Here is a 17,926-nt window from a genome sequence, read left to right as displayed (position 1 = left end):
CATTTTGGAACATTTTTTAAATGCTATAAAATTGTAATTATTATGAGATGAAGAGAGTAGTAATAATAATAATAATAATAATAATAATAATAATAATAATAATAATAATAATAATAATAATAATAATAAATCAAAATAAATTCTCTCAACATGTTATTCCTTTTGTCTCATATTATTTGCAATTTTAATATTTAAAAAATATTTTAAAATGACTAATATTCTTACTTTTTAATATAATATTAATTATTTTTTCTAACTTATTTTTTCATAAATTATTTAACCACTACATTTAGAAGTAATGCATTTAAAGAAAAAGTAGAACTATTTTAATAAAAATTAAAAAGTGATATATTTATCGTTATTCTTAATTTGTGAAAAAACTTTAAACTATAGTCATTTTTTTTTTGACATAATAAGTATAATAATGATTACAATTTTTACTAGTAAAGGCATACCCGTTTGTCTTTGTTTTTTAGAAATAAATTTGTTGCATATGTAATAATATAATTTCTTTTATTTGCAACTCTTTTTTTTTTTTTAAATTATCAAGGAGTATTTTTGTCATACATGAAAAATAATCTCTTTTAAAATTTTGACAAATATCAAATGAATAAATATTTTTTCTCAACTTAAATTTTCTACATTTTTAAGAGTTAGAATAAAATGATAAATTGTTTTTCTTAAAAGATCAAAAAAAATATATCAATAATAATTGACACAAGTGTTCCTTTATTGAATTATCCAAAACTTGAAAGAAAAAAAAAATGTCACTAATACGTCATATCAATATTATAATTAAAAAAAATCAAAAGGTAACATACTAATAACTATAACTATTACTTTCTTAAAATAATTTTCAAATTATAATGCTAAATATTATTATTAATACAAAATAACATAAAATATGTTATAAAAATAATTAAAGAATTACTTTATTATCTTATAAATGGATTATGCCTGCATAAAATAATAGGATCTATTGTGTAAAGAATCTATCGTTACTATTTTATTGTTATACACTAATATAATTATTTAAATATGTATATAATTCTATCAGTTTCATTTCTTATATTTAAAAAAATTAAAAAAAATAAAAGATAGAAGAAACATATAGGCATTAGAGAAATAAAATAAATTTGATTGTGCTTTTTGTCTTATTTTATTTTATACAATTCAAACAATTACAACTGTTGTTCATTTCATCTTCATTTCGTATATTTATCAAATCCAACATCTTCAAAGACCAAGTCTGATGCACTTTTTTATTCTTTAATTCTTATTTTCTTTATAAAATAATTAAAATACAATAAGTAAGCCGAGTTTATATAATGACTAGTGCCTATAAATTAGTAACTACCATAAAAGGAAAAAAAAAAATTGAAACGGCCAATGTAGCCAGTGGACCAGATATTCTGCAGTGTTCTGGAAAACCCCTTCCATGACCTTGAATTTATTATTAGATTAGTTCTAAGGGAAGAGCTCATTAAGAATATATAGTACAACCGTCCTTCAACATCATGTTACCCAAAATGAATGTTCACATAAGGGTTACTCAAAATAGAATGTTTCAATTATAATAACTGTCAGTTTATACTACGTATTTATCGCAGATATGGACAAATGTGGGGCACTGTTTTCTTGTAATGTACAATTGTAAGAGGGCATCAGCTCATGTTACTCCTTGCAAAAGCACTTGTTCACGAACGGGGTACTGTTCTGTTCTAGTATGCATTTACTTCTGAAGATGCTGATCCAAAGATGCTAGTTCCTGCAATTCTACCTACACAATGGACTCTAGAGAACCACAATTTTGAAGAAAAGCTATTTCATCAAATCTAAGAAGACGAAGCCATTCCAAAGACTATGCAACAACATTGATGGAAGTAAATTCCTTGACCTTGTATATATCAGACCCATCACCATCCCAAGAAATATAAGGGGCAGCATCCTCTGTATATTAAAATGTGCAAGCGCAAAGGCAATTGAACTTACCAGTATTGCACACCACACTGGCATGTATTTGGTAAGGGATGGGAGTAGAAAACCACGAAACACTATCTCCTCCCACACAGGAGCACAGATTGACACTACTGTTGCATACAATAGCATTGCCACAGGATCCCTTGCCCTTATTGATTGTTCAACACTTGAAAGGGTGACTGGTGTTGAGGGCAAAAGGGGTAGTAGGTCCAGGTTAAACTGTGAGAGTCGATTGACAAGCGGAAACATGAGACATCCTGTTATGACATCCAATTGCCAATTCCCTTTCAGGCTAAACTTGAACCAGTCAGGTGGAAGGGGGCGAAATCGAGAAAGACAGCGAAGAAGAATTGCAATTCCAGCAAGTCCTTCAGTCACATCAGTAACAAGGCTGTATAATGCCTGTCCTCTAAATGTCAAAGACTCCTTGCTAAAGCCAGTTATATGAGCTGCAAAAGGAATCATCCAAGATCCTATAAACCAAAATGCAGTCGTCCATAGAAGCATAACCTGCATCATATAAAGTTGCACCATTATCAACCTCATTGACAATTTATTGTTTAGAATTTTAACTCTACTCAATTGGGTCAACTAACATTCTATCTCCATGCCTCTTATATCACATGTACCATAAATTTTTAACTGAGGAACTGATATATAAAAGAAAATTTATTCACACATCTCATTAGATGTTTGGGAAACACTTACTTGTAATATAGTCATTGCAGTCCATGGCACAACCCACCGATCACCAATTACCTTGACTACTTCATTTGCAGCCTGAAAAGAAATCAAGTATTTAGGTAAACAGATTTACACAAGATAACATTTAAAATATAAATTTGCATTTCATTAACAATAGTGTATAATACTCTGTTGCCTGTTGTAATGATGCATGTTTGATGTTTCCACATGCAAATAAAATCTGAAGCTTCATATATTTAACTGAGGAACAAGTGTGATTCAGATGCACTATAATCAATAAAGCATTAGTTTATGTATAGATCAAATCATCTAAATATTTTAGCTCAGTTTCAAATTTAGTGCTAGCTGGATTATTTCATTACTTCACAAGAGTACAATAATTTAGGGGTATTTATGTTACCGTTTCAATCATGAAGATAATCTAGGAATTTTTTCATTTCCCATTGGGTTCAGGTTTATGTTAATAACTTTGGTGGGTCTTGTTTCATTGTTGAAGTTTTCTTTATGGGTTTAGTAATAGAGTCTATGGGATTTGAAGGTTTACTCCTATTTCTCACAGAAGTTTGAGGTCTATGTAAACAGCCGTAATGCTTTCTTATGACTGAACATTTTTATGTATTATAAGCAGAAAACTACAATCTTCTTGGTTGTGTAATCCAACCACTGTGTAATTCCTAGGTTTCTCTTCTGCTCATCTTCAGCCATATCAGATATCATGACAGATTCACCACATCAAAATCCTAATTCATTCTTCCTTCAATTTGCCTAAAATAAAAAATCAAAATCCAGGTAATGCAGGTACCATTCACAGCACTCAACAGTCACTAATATGAAACCCACCTTGTATTCTCTAGGAACCGCTGTTACCACCACAGACATCAATCCACTTTTTAATATACCATAAATACAACTAAGTAAACCTTATCCTAACCTATTAAGTCTGAAATCTCACTTTTATAACATAAAATAAACTAGGTCTATACAATCAAACATTAGGGATGATAAAGGAATCTACATTCTCTTTTCATCCACAAATTCCAATGGATAAATAAAAGCAGACGTTCACTTGATATATAGTAAGTCTGCACATTGTACAACAGTAAAATCAAACATTAGGCATGACAAAGAAACCTCTTTCTCTTTTCTTTCCATCAATTGGATAAATAAAAGCAGATATTCACTTAATATATCATCGATTACATAATTCCATAACCTGCTGCCACTTCCTCAGATTGACTACATAAGATAACAACTTTGGGAGAACCCCACCACAAAAGCTAGCCATTATTGGAGAGGCCAAGATCTCTTATAAACCCCACACTAGAATCCCATACTTCCAATGTGAGATTCAACTCTCATACCTTGCAATCAAATCCTAATATCCCACTATGTTCTGCAGCCCTAGCACCAACACAAGCTGACTGTGCACTAACCTTTTGACTAGTCCCGAGCGAACACTACAATGACAATTTGTACCCGATGCAAATGTCAAGTACTGTACCAGTTTACTATACCACATTCACTTGTATCATGTGCCATTGTTGTTTAGGACATCCTAACCTATCCGAGCTTCAGACTATGGTTCTAAGTCTATAGAAGCGTCAATCTTGTCAACTAAAAGAGTACATTTGCACTTCCATTCCTAGCTGTAAAAATTAAGAGTTCCGTCTCCATTTTCTGTTATTCATTCAGATGATTAGGGTCCATTGGTGACATTAGATTTCTTGAATTTGGATTCAATCTAACTCAACCTCAAAAGCTAACTCTTGAAGTGAGGATTGCCCAAGCCTTTATAAGTTCTACTTTGGCCATATTTATAGCCAGTGTGGGATCTCAACACACCCTCCTCATGCCTAGGATTAAACATCTAGTGTGGAAATTCAGGTAGGCTTTTCATATTGCATTGCCATAGGGTCAAGTAGACTTTTGGACAGTGGAGAGCGACCCAATATATCAAAAAATCTACAAAAGGCTTTGATAATATCTTGAATTTGGAATGGGTCTCACTCAACCTCAAGCTAACTCATGAGGTGAGGATTGTCCAGGCCTTTTATAAACTTTACTTTTGGCCATATTCTTGTTGCAACAGGCTATATTTAATGAAAGTTAGATTGGAATTGTTTTTCAACTCCTTTTGTTCAAAAACTCGTAACAATTTTAATGCACCCATTAAATTTGCGTTGAGATAACGCTCGTGTATTTTTGCGCGTTTCCCATCCTTTACAACTTAAAGTTATTCTCCTTCAATCTTCTTGTCCCCACATTCCACAATAAAAATGTAGTTATTAAATGCAAACATCATCATTTAATAGAAATTGTCCATCCTCTATTGCTACATCCTGCTATCTCATCAATCAGATGCTATTTCTGTCTCCAAAGATCAATTTCCCCGCTCTATTTTATTTCCTAAAGAGCCTATTTTCTCTATTCAATTATGCATATTAGGTTGTACTTGCTTTGCTCATGATCATACACAAGGGATAGACATGATATTTTATTTCCCCCTTTTCTTTGCGGCTGCTATTGTTCCCCTTCCCCTCCAGTCACTTAAGTCTTATCTGTTCCTTAATTTGAGCATCACTTCAACTGTTGCTATGTTCTTACAGATTAGTCCTTTCAAGTATATCACCAGCAACATCACATGGATATTTGACAAAGATACAGTCCAGATGATTCACAAGCAACAACACAACTGACTACCCCTTCATTAGATCTCACTCCAAAGGATAGTATATCTCCCCATATCATTGACTGAAAAGGTGCTCATTACTTTTACAATCCAAATCCTACTTATAAATCTTTGATTTATCATCAACTTCCTGTTATGCCTCTATCTCTTGTTTGTCCTATGTCCATGTCAGTGCCATAAACAATATTAGAAGTTTTCTATCATCAACAATGGTGTCAAGGCATGATAGAACAGATGTCTGCATTACACACTAATGGTACTTGGGAAGTTACCACCTGAAAATCTTCTTTGTACCGTTATGGGTTTACAGAGTCAAAGTACAGTCTGTTGGAGCAACTGACATCTACTATGGGGTATAGTTTATAAGTCACAACTAAAAAGATTGATGCAAGGTTTTTATATGCTCTAGCTTGGGGGTAATGTTGTTGAATTGAATATCATTTAGTTTCATAAATTTAAACACATATTATATATAGATTATTTTACTTTGATTCAAGGGCTATGATTGTAGTTGTTTGTGTAAATAAAATCTAAATACACATCTACAGAGAGTTGTTTCTCAAGCAATTAAGCTGTAAAGTGTTTTGTCTATTATTTCCAAGTATCACCCCTCCAATAGGGTAAGGGTAAGAGTCATAGTTTTAATTTTAGCACAACACAATCACAATAAATCAACAAAGAAAATGGAAAACCATTTGTTATAAGAGTAAACAATAGACATGTGACCTTCTGAACGGCCGATTTCCAGTCTCTTTTGGTGACAATGGAATCATTGAATTCTGATTGCACCAACTCCTCATGAAGATAGTGCTCTACAACTTCAGGTTGGGGTGTTTCTGGAGAAAGATGGTCGGGCCTAAAGCAAAGAATACTCAATCGCTGCAAGGAAAGCCCAAAAAAAAAAAAATGAAAACAGCAAAGCAAAATTGGTGCAAAGTGCAGACAATTACTTGAGGTATATGTGACACAAATACTCATAAGCCCCCACTTCCCAGTACACATAATATAACAAAGAACTTAATCGAAAATGCCCCTCTTGAGTCATTTACTTTGCTTCAAGAATTTAAATTAAAATCATCAACAAAGAAACGAATTACATAGGTCTCAGAATTATTCCACCTTCATTTGGGATAACGATAAGAATTATTCCAAACCTTTTTCTTTATTTTTGAAAAATAAATAACATATATTTCTAATTAAATAACAAACATAAAATAGAAAAAGAAAAGAACGAAGCAAGTTTTTGAACAAGTATCACAAAATGCTTACTTTCTTGGGAGACCTGGCATGAGATTCCAAGATCCGAGGAAAAGGAAGAGGTGAGCCAGGTCGGGGAAAACCCTTAATCGGAAAAAAGGAGCGGGTAAAGACAGAGGAAGAAGAGGTACTCAACATTTATAAAGTGCAAGGGCTAAAAACCTAATCACCACCCTGCAAATTATTACTGTAGTTCCCTACATGAACGGAAAGGGATAAATATTTAGGGTTCGGTTATGGGAATGTGATTTGAAGCTTCTCTTCCCACTTCAAGTTTGTTCCATCCAGAGAGAGAGAGAGAGAGAATGAAGGTGAACAAGATTAAGGTTGTTCCTTGGTTAGAATTTTTAAAGCGTTTGTTGTCGCTGTGGTGTTGAATTCTGACCAAGGGCACGAAGGGTTTTGGAAAAAACTTGGACACCAGATTTGATTGCAACAATAGGAATAGCCAATGAGAATGTTAAAGTGATCACAAATATTAAATCCCAATGGTTCGGTTAACGGTGTACACTGCTGAGGGTAGGTTTACGCATAGCTATTTATTTACCAACCAAACTAACAACAAAATAATCTATATTCTATATACGTCCACCATATTTAAACAACTTTTATATTATTATTACTATTATTATTATTATTATTATTATTATTATTATTATATGTAATAATTTTATTTTTACATTAGTTATCTTAAAAATGATATTCTTTTATCCATAAGAATTTCAAAAACAATATTAAAATTCAAACGTATAATTTTATTTATATTAGTAGTATTAAAAATCATATTTATTTAATTGATTGATATATAATGTAATATAAATATGTGATTGAAATTCATTTATGATGTGTTTGGATGAGAAATTTATATAGAGTAATTCATTTATTTGAAGAATTTCAAATTCTTTGAGGTGAAATGCTTTGTTTGGATGAAGAATTTACAAAGAATTTGAAATCCAAGCATTTGTGAAATTCCTTCATATAATAGAATTTCAAATTCTCCAAGAATTTGAAATTCCTCATATTTGTTTTCTTATTTCACCTATATATTTTATCTTATCTCTTCATTCTTTTAATTATTGGATATTCAAAAATATTTTTAAAATTATTAAATATTATCTAATATTAATTTTTAAAATTTTTAAATATTTAAAAATGGATTAATATTTATTTTTATAAAATTTAATTTTAAAATCTCAACATATAAATATATTTTTAAAATCAATTTTATTATGATGGAATCAAATTATCATATTCAACCTGACAATTTAAAATTTAAGAAATTTGAATTGACTCATCCAAACAAAATATTTTAAGAATGATAAAAATTGAAATCAAAGTAATTCAAATACCAATAATTTAAAATTCATTGAATTTGTAAAATTTTTCATCCAAACACACCATTAGATTTATTATAGAGACAAATAATAATGTTTCAAACATTTGATTAAGGACTTTGTTCTAAGGTCTTTCTATATAAAAAAAAATTAAGATAAGTTAAATGAATAATGGAGTGAGAGTGTGAGATCAAAGATAAAAGTGGCTATTCAGTATTGACATTTTCGCTCTTATCCTCTCTTGTCTCCCAACTTTAACAAGTAAATAAAATTTTAAACTCAAACTCGATTATCATGAGAATTTTTCATCAAAATCTAGACAGATTCATGTAAATATTCACAAGATTGGATTCATTTGTATGTTTATTCTCAAGTAAATGAGAATAGACTTATATAAATCTTGATATAAATCTTGTCTTGTACTTCTCTAAATCATAATCTTTATTATAATTCATTACATTGATTTTAATTGATAATTAACATAATATTGATTGTGAAACTTTAAAACTAACAATATAGTAATCAATTTGAGTTTGAAACTTCTTTTTGGTCAATTGTACTCTAAATAATGTTAAATTATACTTTGAATATTGTGTTATACTAATGTTAAATTATACTTTGAATATTGTGTTATACATTGTTAGTATTTAGATCATCAATGTTTATAAAATAACTGCATGCTAGGTAATACAATTTAAAATCCGATAGTGTAAAAAAAAAATAGATTTAAATATGTTTTTAGTTCTTTAAATTTAAGATAAATTTATTTTTTATTCTTTAAATTTAAAACTATTTTTATAATTTTTAAAAATCTTATTTTAATTTCTCAGATCATCAATAATCAATAATATATATAAAAGTGACAAATTGAAACAATTATGTAATACTAACTGAATTTAATATAATATTTGATTAACATTAACATTAATAGATAAATTTTATACAATAATATTTACTTAATTCTTTAACAAAATTTGAGTATAAAAACTGAAATGAGATTTTTTGAAATTACATAACTAAACAAACCCATTTTAAATTTAAGGAACTTAAAGCAAATTTACCTTAAATTTAAGGGATTAAAAACATATGGAAGTCAAAAACTTAACTCACAATTTACTTTATAATTTAATGAATAAAACTTATTTTTAATGGTTGGGATTCATGCAGTTGAAAATTCAACTGCAGAGGGCCTTGATCAATTAATATACTGCACATTATTGGAGCAAATCATTATATGCATTTCACAATGTGGAAACATTTGCATTAGTTTGCATCGTTGCATCACAACTTAGTCGCTGAAGTTGTGTACATTCATTCCTTTCAATCAATTACCTCAATAATTATCTTCAAAACTTGATTATTGGGAAACTGGTTGGTAAAAGTTGTTTAAAACTATAAGTTTTCCATCAGAGCTCACAAATTTGTTTTGAAATCTATATATTTGTCCAAAAAAAATCTTGGTAAACAACAGGATAGATGCTTCTGAATTCAAAATCTAGAGAAAATAATAAATAATCAGCTAGTCGAAGTAAAAGAAACTAACTAGAGATGAATTCACAGTAGGAAAAAATTAATAAACAAATAAAAGAACCAAAATTCCAACCCACCATCTAGATGATGCTGGGACACGTGACACGTTTTTAGTTCATGTATGGTTCCGTTCTAAATACAGATCATTCCTTGTTTTCAGTGGAAGATTGCAAAAACGACCAGAAGAAATTTCCGTACAAGTACAAAGGCGCTTACATGCAAAGTATTCAACAAAACTAGACGAGATTCCCAAGTGTATTTGGGAAGCTCAAACTCAATAGACAGGTACAGGAACCCCCCTCCCCCCCCCCCCCCCAAAAAAAAAAAACTCTTTATCAACCAATTTAGTAATTTACATACCTTGCCAGGCCCATCACAAAATCAAAACATCTTGGCAATTAGATGCGCCTCTTTCTTCAAACATGGCAAGAGGAGATTCTTGAGTGAAATCCATTGAAGTTGAATCTGCCAAAGTAGCATAATCTTGCCAGTCGTGAAAGCCCAAGGGGCATTCTATTCGGGCTTTGCATAAATTACATCCCCAGACAAAATATTGTCACTGACTCAAGCTAAACATGGTAATTCATTCCTACCTTAATCAGACAAATCTGAGGAATGTTTAGTCCTACTGCAGGGGACCGGCAGTTTTTTCGGAGAAAAGAGTAGAGGTTGATAGCAAACTTCTTTACAAACGATGAATTCCACTTAGCCTTCACGTGAGAATGACCGATTACATACGCTGCTCCAGCACGCTTGGCTTCTACAAGTTCCATGAGCTCCTCCTTGACACGTGGATCTTTATATATTATGTTTAGCAATTCAAATTTAATTCGTCGTCTAGTGTTGAGTTCGGGTGATTCATGCTCATACATGGCCTGCAGCTTCTTTAATGTCGGGGATTTACTGCTAGTAACAGTCAAAGCTCCAGGAAGACCAGCACTGCTGCCTTCTTCAAAACCAGCAGATTCCAACATTCGCAATCTTGTCCCAAACTTCCCAGATGTCCTAACCACTGCCATCCGGCCATCCACTGAACCATCCACAGTTCCAGAACAACCCTCTGCTTCTAATTGAATGAATTCTGCTATGCTCATCACCAGGTCATTTTCAAAATCATTATCATGGGTATACACGTCTTTATACCCATTTCGAACAATGCACCGATACATTCTGTAAGATTTGGGACCAATTCGGCCAATGAGGTAACGTTCCACATGTGGCACGCAAGGCACAGGTACAGTCTTAACACAAACAAAAACAACCACTTGGTAGAAAGCTGGTAGATTTGACAAAAAATGAGTAAAACTGGCAGGGACTCCAGTAGCCAATTCAGTGTAGATAAGGCCCATTCCTGGAACCCTAACAATCCCAAGACTAGGACCTAATGTAAGGATTGACCTCATTGAAACTTTGTTATGCATGTCAAATACATACTTTTTCCGAGAACCATAGTGCCACACATACATAACAACCATGAAGACAGCAGAAAGCACGAGTGGAATCCAGCCACCTTTAGGAATTTTCATGCAATACGATGACAGGAAGAGAATCTCTATCGAACCAAAGAATAAAGCAAATGCCAGGGCGACAATGAGACTTTGATGCCATACAAGGTTGATGACTAGTGATGTCAAACATGTGGTCACAAAAACCACAATCAGATATGCAATCCCTGTAAACACAATTATGATATTATTAGCAATCGTATGCTGAAAAACAGTGGTGAATGATATAATGACCCAGGACATCAGCATATTTTCTCCCAGTCACTGAACCATCCATAACACAATCAATCATGTAAAATAAGTCTAATTTTGATTCACTGTTAGTGTAGCTTTTACCCTAGCATTCAATATTGTGTTGCCAGATCATTGAAAGATCTTGAACTAATTTTGACTTCTAGACTCCAGTAAAGTTCTAAATTATTTTTCAAATAGATGGCATGGTATGGTTCATTAAGAATGTAAAACTTTTTACATTGTCAGTGAATAATAACTCTATCATATTTCAATATCAAATAATATAGAAGAGAAAGTAATTCTGTCTTAATTTTATTTTACATCATAAAGAAATAAATAACCTAACACATAAAACCAATATAACGAGCCCCATGAACTATTATTAAATAGATATTTCTAATAACATTGTTTTTACACAACTTATGATGGGAACTAAGTTTTGGGCGGTCATAACAGTTATTAGCAGGAAGTTACATAGTGAGATGTGTGTAATAATAACAATCATTAGCAATGGCAGTTATGTATTATTAGAATATGTTGAATAGAACTGTCATGTTAGAATATGAGGGTTCTATTTTCAGGTAATTTGGACACAAAACTCATCTCTGTAGGAGTCTATGACTCTGGGTCAGCAAACTGCACTGTATTTTGTGTATCATATGTAAACCAAAATTACAATACTCCAATCTATCAATTGCAGTTTGTCAACTTACCATAAGCATATCCTGTATGGTTCATGTCTCCTAGACCAACTGTCACAGCCAGGCTGATTATCATAAGAACCCAGTTTATCTCTGGTATATATGTCTGGCCATTGATCCACCTTCTGGAATGTACTGCCTTAACCCGAGGGAAACATTCAAATGCATGACATTGTTGGACAATTGAAAATGTTGAAGAGATGACAGCCTGACTTGCAGCTATTACTGCCAAAGCAGCCACCACAAATACTGGCCAAAATAGAAAATCTACAAAATGATAAAAACATTCTGAAGTAAATTAGAGACTCAAAAACAAGTACTGCAGTCTCAAAAAAATAAAAATATGGCAAGACATTATTACCAGCTCAACTGTTTAGCTTCATTTACTATTAAAGTTTCTTGCATACAGTGGCCCAAATGCTAAAAGATATAGTATTCCACTGAAGGCATGTAGTACACAGCACATAACAGCATGAAAAGTTAAGAAAACCAGATCTGGGGATTGCATAAATGGTTCCTTTTATGAGAGAAAAGCGTTAAAGACTACAAGACCACAAGGAAGGAACTTTAACGACAATTAACCCATTGGTTAGGCTTTTGCTCAAAACTTATAAACTAGTGTTAAGCTAAACCCATTGGCAATATTTTGAATCTTTGATACGTTGAAAAAATAGGAGCATTTAAAATATAGGAGCAGGAACTGTGTCTACCAATTTGTTCACCAACAATTGCCATACATTAAAAATAATACAGTACAAGAAGTTCAATGTTTTCTGTTCACAGTACGAGAAATTCCCCCAGTTTTTATCACAACTTCACGAGGAACAGGAACTTACACCCTAAATAATAGAAGTGACATTACTTAGATCGTTGCAATAAAGTGGCACCTATTTCTAAGATCAATTACATTCTAGTTAGAGGTTGAGTTTCAGATAAAAAAAAATAGTGATTATACTGACTAAATTTTCCAAAATTTATGTCACAGTCTAATCTACAGATCACTACAACAATATAGAACCTTAAGCAAGAAATGATAGATATCACTTTTTCAAAACAGGAAATCATAATAAAATTATAATAATTAATGGAAATAGAATACGTAAGGAAACCAACTTAACTTTCTATAATATCAGAAAAAGTTTGGGTCTTTAGAAACATGCAATGAAGAAAAATATGCAGTAATACATCCATCCGAAATAGAATTCATCAATAATGCAAACCCAAAGCCAAGGCCCAAAATAACTTAAAAGGTTTATCCGTTTATGAGAGGAAACCCAAGAGGAAGGATGACCTAATTATATATGAGGTGCAATTTACTAAATCAGGTTTAAAGGGGAGAGAGAAATAACTAACTGCCTGTGTGGCAGTAGTAATGGGATGCATTAGCAGGAGTGAGTATCTGTATGGGGTGAGACGAGGTGGAGGAGGGCTGGAATTAACTTGAGGATTGGGAGAGAATTGGGTACACTCGAATCTTCCCAGACTATCATTCCTTTTCTGTTTTCTGTATTTCGTTTCTTGTATTTTTCAAAACCCAGTCCTGTTATCCCACTGATACAGGTTTGTATTTCCAATATTGATACAGTAAATCAGTCTGTTTTCATTTCATTTTCTGGTACCTACCTATCAAGCACTAAAATATCTCTGCTAGATTAGAAAATCTCAAAGTTATCTATCAAACCTGTCCTACATAAATTGGCTGAGCATTGCCGGAACTTGTATCTAATACTTGTCGATGGTGGCATGAGTTTATAATGACCAATTCGGAATACAGAGAATAAAAAGATAATACTTCAAATTTCATATATTACTAGGATAGAACACATTTGATCATTCAAAGAACCCCAAATTATCACCAGTTCAATATACTGCTACTTAGAAAATCCATAGGCATATGAAACAATCAAATTGGTCAAGTCACACTAAGGTTCACACAATACCATTCCCTGAATTTTTTTCAATCTTCTGAAAGCAGATAACTTCGTTCAATGTTTTCCTATAATTTTACAAGAAGGCCTATCAGACATCTTTTATTCTTAGCATTTACATTAACTGACCTGGTATAGAAGCATAAAAGCTTATAGGCACTGCAGATAAATTCTTTGAAAGAAAAGCCGCCTGCCCCATATATTGAAGAACTAGACATGGGTAAATGACACAATAAAATGCAACCTGCATGGTAACAGGGATCCCATAATAACAGTTACGATAATCATTTTCAAAAGCAAAATCTATCTAAAAATTGTGACATATTGTTTAAAATGAGGAATCACTATTAAGGCCTCAATTTATTATGCCAAGCATCATGGATAGAGGTAAATTACATGTCATACATTACTAAAGAGGTAAATCAATTCAAAGTTTGATTTCACATATTCCAATTTGGCTAGAGAATTCTTGATAACAAATCAAGAATCACTTTCTAAATGTCATTGACCTACAGTCTTACAAACCCTTTACTCCTTCACTTGTTATGCATGCACATTATTATGTATACTGAAACAAAGGTTTGACTTTCCATCTGATGGTCAGTTCTTTCATAGGTTCTTGCATAGCATAATATCATCAACTGTCTCTCATAATAGGCACATCCTATGAAGTACGGATACTTCAATTTGCTTCACGTATCCGTATCCGACACGATACTCTTGGATACTTCACCGATACGTGTCAATGAAGTATCCTAACCTTTAAAAATATTATAAAATTTTTATTCAATTTTGATACTTATAGATACTTCACCGATACTTATCAGTGATACGTATCAATAAAGTGTTCAAATTTTTGAAAAATTATGAAATATCCATTACAACTAAATAAGATATATAAACATGTTTAATATAGAAACATAGAATTATTGGTCCTTGATGAACACGTATCTTACAAGTATCGTATCCTATATATTTTTAAATAATCGTATCGCCGTATCAGATACGTGTCGTATCCGATACGCGTATCGTATCGGAGCATCATAGGGCACATCTAATATGTCAAAGTCTGAAAAGTATATTACAACTAGGTACACATACTGACTAAAGGAAATTATCACCACCCTTACATAAACCTGCGGTAAAATAACACTAATCATTCTGGGGTATCTATTTGAAGGGTCAATCATGAACAGAACATTGTCAGTTAATCATGAAGTAGAAAGTCAACTTCATACTTATTGGCCACACATACCCTTACAGGTGCTTGCCTATAGTACCCTAGGTCTGCAAACATAGCTTCAGTTCCTGGAAATGACAAGAAAAACTGAATGAATTTGGCAAGAATAAGGCTTAGGCAGAACTTGAATTTTAAAAGAGATGCAGACCTGTAACACACAGAAATACTCCTCCAAGATTAGTCCAACCATTTTTTCCTGTAAGCCTAAAGAACTTGTACATATAATATGGAGAAAGAGCCTGATATACTCTTGGATTCCACTTGATGACATTGTAAATGCCAATCATGAAAATAGACAACAACCATACGATGATTATAGGAGGAAACATGAATGCAACCTTGTGGGAGCCACGGTGTTGTAGAACAAAGAGTCCAATCAGTAAAACGCAAGAAATAAGAGACACTGTACCTGAGAAATGACATACATGTAAGTTTTGATAGCAAAATTGCACATTATTTTTCAAGGAAGAAATATAGGACCAAGTCACAATGCAGAACCTAATAAAGAGACAATTTTTTTTTAATTAACCCATGCACCATATAATGAGTTTAGGGTATAAGAGGCAGTTATCTAGGTTAAGGACCTAACTCAGCCATTTTAATTGACAATCACATTTTCTGGAGTTACATTCCATGATTTTATCTTACAGTCCAAGTTACCTTCTTTTCTATAGTCTGTATTAATTTATTAGTTCATTAATTTAATTCATTTAGATTATTTAAGTTTTGAGTATTAGATACTGTTTCGTGTAAGATTAGCATTTTTTCCACTTACTATTGTTTGTAATCTTTGCTTCAATTTTCAGCCCTTGAACACATGAGAGAACTGCAAGATAGAATTCTTATCAGCAGAAATACAAATAGAGCTAATATAATGGTAAACAAAAGTACATGGTAAAACATCAATCAGATAAGCTGTCCAACCAGACAAACTAACATTTGGGAGGATAAAAATGTCCCCTTACCTGAAATGGCAGGCATGAGTGCGCCAACACAAATTAACATGCAAGCACCCAACAAAACAAAAATAAGCAACGCAATTTTTGTATTCTTGTGTTTCTCAATGAATCTTTTCAAAGGCGAGGGTGGTATATTTCTATTTGAGGAACCAGGTTTATAATATGTAGAAAGCTCCTCATCAGAAGCTTGATGATTAGGAAGCAAACAAAATTTTGCATTTCTACACAAGTGTGAATACAAAGCAACAATTCCCCCTGCAAAAGTGAATGTATTAGCGTTACCACACTCAATACTTATAGTAAGGGGTAAAAAAAAAAGACCTAATTTGAAATAATAATAAAGAAAAATATGCTTACCTTCACCATTATCATCTGCACTTAACATGATAACGGCATACTTCAACAAAGAAATAATTGAAAGAGTCCAAAAGATCAAAGAAAATGCGCCAAATATTGCATCCTCATTTTGGACCTGTTTCAGCCTTCCAGAAAATATACTTTGATATACATAAAGAGGGGATAAGCTCAAGTCACCAAAAAGAAAGCCTAAACTCTGGTATGCCAAAAACAAAAGTGGTTTATATTGAGATTTCAGTTCCACCTGTTAACAGAGAAAATTCAGATATTATACATGTACATAAGGTCTTTAAGTTCAAGAAAACCAACTTCGGGTTAAAAGAGAAAGCCAAGAACAAAAAAATAGATCATATAGATACTCAATGCTTTCTGTTTTCCTATTTCCTTTTCTTCTGCACAGGCATACAGCTCCTATAAATTGCACATTTTCCATTCGACAAAAGACTAGAGTTGCATAAGACCGCATGCATTAAGGTATAAAAAGCCTGAGGTTTATGTTCAGGAAAAGTTTCAGCTCAAGAGAAATGCCATCTCTAACACACTTTTTCAAATACAATCTCTGTAAATAGTTTTATTGGAAATCACAAAATTAAGTGGATCTCACTCCTTATCTAATGAACCACACTCATGGTTTTTTGTAATTTTTTTTAATAAATTTTAACTAATACAAGAGAGTGTGAAAGAATGAGTGTAGGAGAATATGTCGCTACACGCTAGCACTCCTCTCAGCTTAATTTTCTAAGCTTCTACCAACATAAGCATATATCCACCACACTGTCCACACAATAACTCGCATTTCTTTCCTAGTTTCTGATGCAAAATATATCATATGCTCTCTGTGATCGCCTCCGTGCCTTATAAGTTTCCAAATAACACAGCAAAACCCAATCTCGTTTCCAGGTCAATGATCCGCGTTTACATTGACGATCGAGTTTGAAACAGCGGATCTCATTTTCTCTTCGCACATTCTCTTATTACGGTAAAATTCGACAAAAAAAAAATGTTGACTATTCAATAACTAATGTATCAGGCATTCATTGGATAGGATTGGATCGATGCTACGGAAATCAAATCTGAAAAGACGAAAAACAATCGCAGAAAGCTCCGGAGGTATTACAAAACGATTACAACCTACTTTGCGGTTAAGTTAGGGTTTGAATTGTGTATAAAAAAAAAAAAAAAAAAAAAAAAAAAAAAAAAAAAAGAGGTGGCGATGGATAAGAAGGTAAAAACGTACCACGGTTGGTGCACCTCGTTCTCTACTCGCGTCTGAGCTCATAGCGAAGCCAGAAGAAAACAGAGCAAGAGTTTTCGGTTTAGACAGAGAGAGAGAGAGAGAGAAAGAGAGCGTTGTCGTTGCGCTCGTTTTCGGAAAGGAAAAATGGTTTCCAAGTTCCAATAGCGTATTGGGGGACCGCGAAATTGCCTCAAACCGGATCGATGTGGAACGTGCTTCATTATTTTATTAGTATTTCCACCATAAGTTCAATTTTCCAATTGTGAAAAT

At 32.5% G+C, this 17,926-nt stretch overlaps 2 protein-coding genes across 2 annotated transcripts; both read right to left on the bottom strand.

The window, feature by feature from the left end:
- Window positions 1–1,420: 1,420 nt before the first annotated feature.
- Window positions 1,421–7,130, bottom strand: LOC109805757 (uncharacterized). The gene is made up of 4 exons (XM_020367944.3): window positions 6,644–7,130; window positions 6,101–6,253; window positions 2,689–2,760; window positions 1,421–2,490 (listed from the first exon to the last, which is right to left on the bottom strand). The coding sequence occupies exons 1-4, from the start codon at window positions 6,767–6,769 to the stop codon at window positions 1,822–1,824; spliced, it is 1,020 nt and encodes a 339-aa protein (XP_020223533.1). The 5' UTR covers window positions 6,770–7,130; the 3' UTR covers window positions 1,421–1,821.
- Window positions 7,131–9,518: 2,388 nt separating this feature from the next.
- Window positions 9,519–17,926, bottom strand: TRH1 (Potassium transporter family protein). The gene is made up of 9 exons (XM_020367785.3): window positions 17,657–17,926; window positions 16,420–16,663; window positions 16,069–16,317; window positions 15,879–15,929; window positions 15,252–15,512; window positions 15,119–15,171; window positions 13,993–14,107; window positions 11,948–12,202; window positions 9,519–11,167 (listed from the first exon to the last, which is right to left on the bottom strand). The coding sequence occupies exons 1-9, from the start codon at window positions 17,696–17,698 to the stop codon at window positions 10,065–10,067; spliced, it is 2,373 nt and encodes a 790-aa protein (XP_020223374.1). The 5' UTR covers window positions 17,699–17,926; the 3' UTR covers window positions 9,519–10,064.

The sequence above is a fragment of the Cajanus cajan genome, chromosome 2 (assembly GCF_000230855.2).
Source record: "Cajanus cajan strain Asha chromosome 2, NIPB_CcT2T_4, whole genome shotgun sequence".
Lineage (NCBI taxonomy): Eukaryota > Viridiplantae > Streptophyta > Magnoliopsida > Fabales > Fabaceae > Cajanus > Cajanus cajan.
Note: the sequence above shows the minus strand (reverse complement) of the source record. Positions and strands in the feature narration are given on the sequence as shown.

Coding starts and splice junctions, on each gene's coding strand:
- LOC109805757 (XM_020367944.3), bottom strand. CDS start 6,769: ATGTTGAGTACCTCTTCTTCCTCTGTCTTTACCCGCTCCTTTTTTCCG. Junction 6,254..6,643: donor ATGCCAGGTCTCCCAAGAAA/GTAAGCATTTTG, acceptor CTTTCCTTGCAG/CGATTGAGTATTCTTTGCTT. Junction 2,491..2,688: donor CTGCAATGACTATATTACAA/GTAAGTGTTTCC, acceptor TATATGATGCAG/GTTATGCTTCTATGGACGAC.
- TRH1 (XM_020367785.3), bottom strand. CDS start 17,698: ATGAGCTCAGACGCGAGTAGAGAACGAGGTGCACCAACCGTG. Junction 16,318..16,419: donor TGCAGATGATAATGGTGAAG/GTAAGCATATTT, acceptor TCACTTTTGCAG/GGGGAATTGTTGCTTTGTAT. Junction 15,172..15,251: donor AGTATTTCTGTGTGTTACAG/GTCTGCATCTCT, acceptor TGTCATTTCCAG/GAACTGAAGCTATGTTTGCA.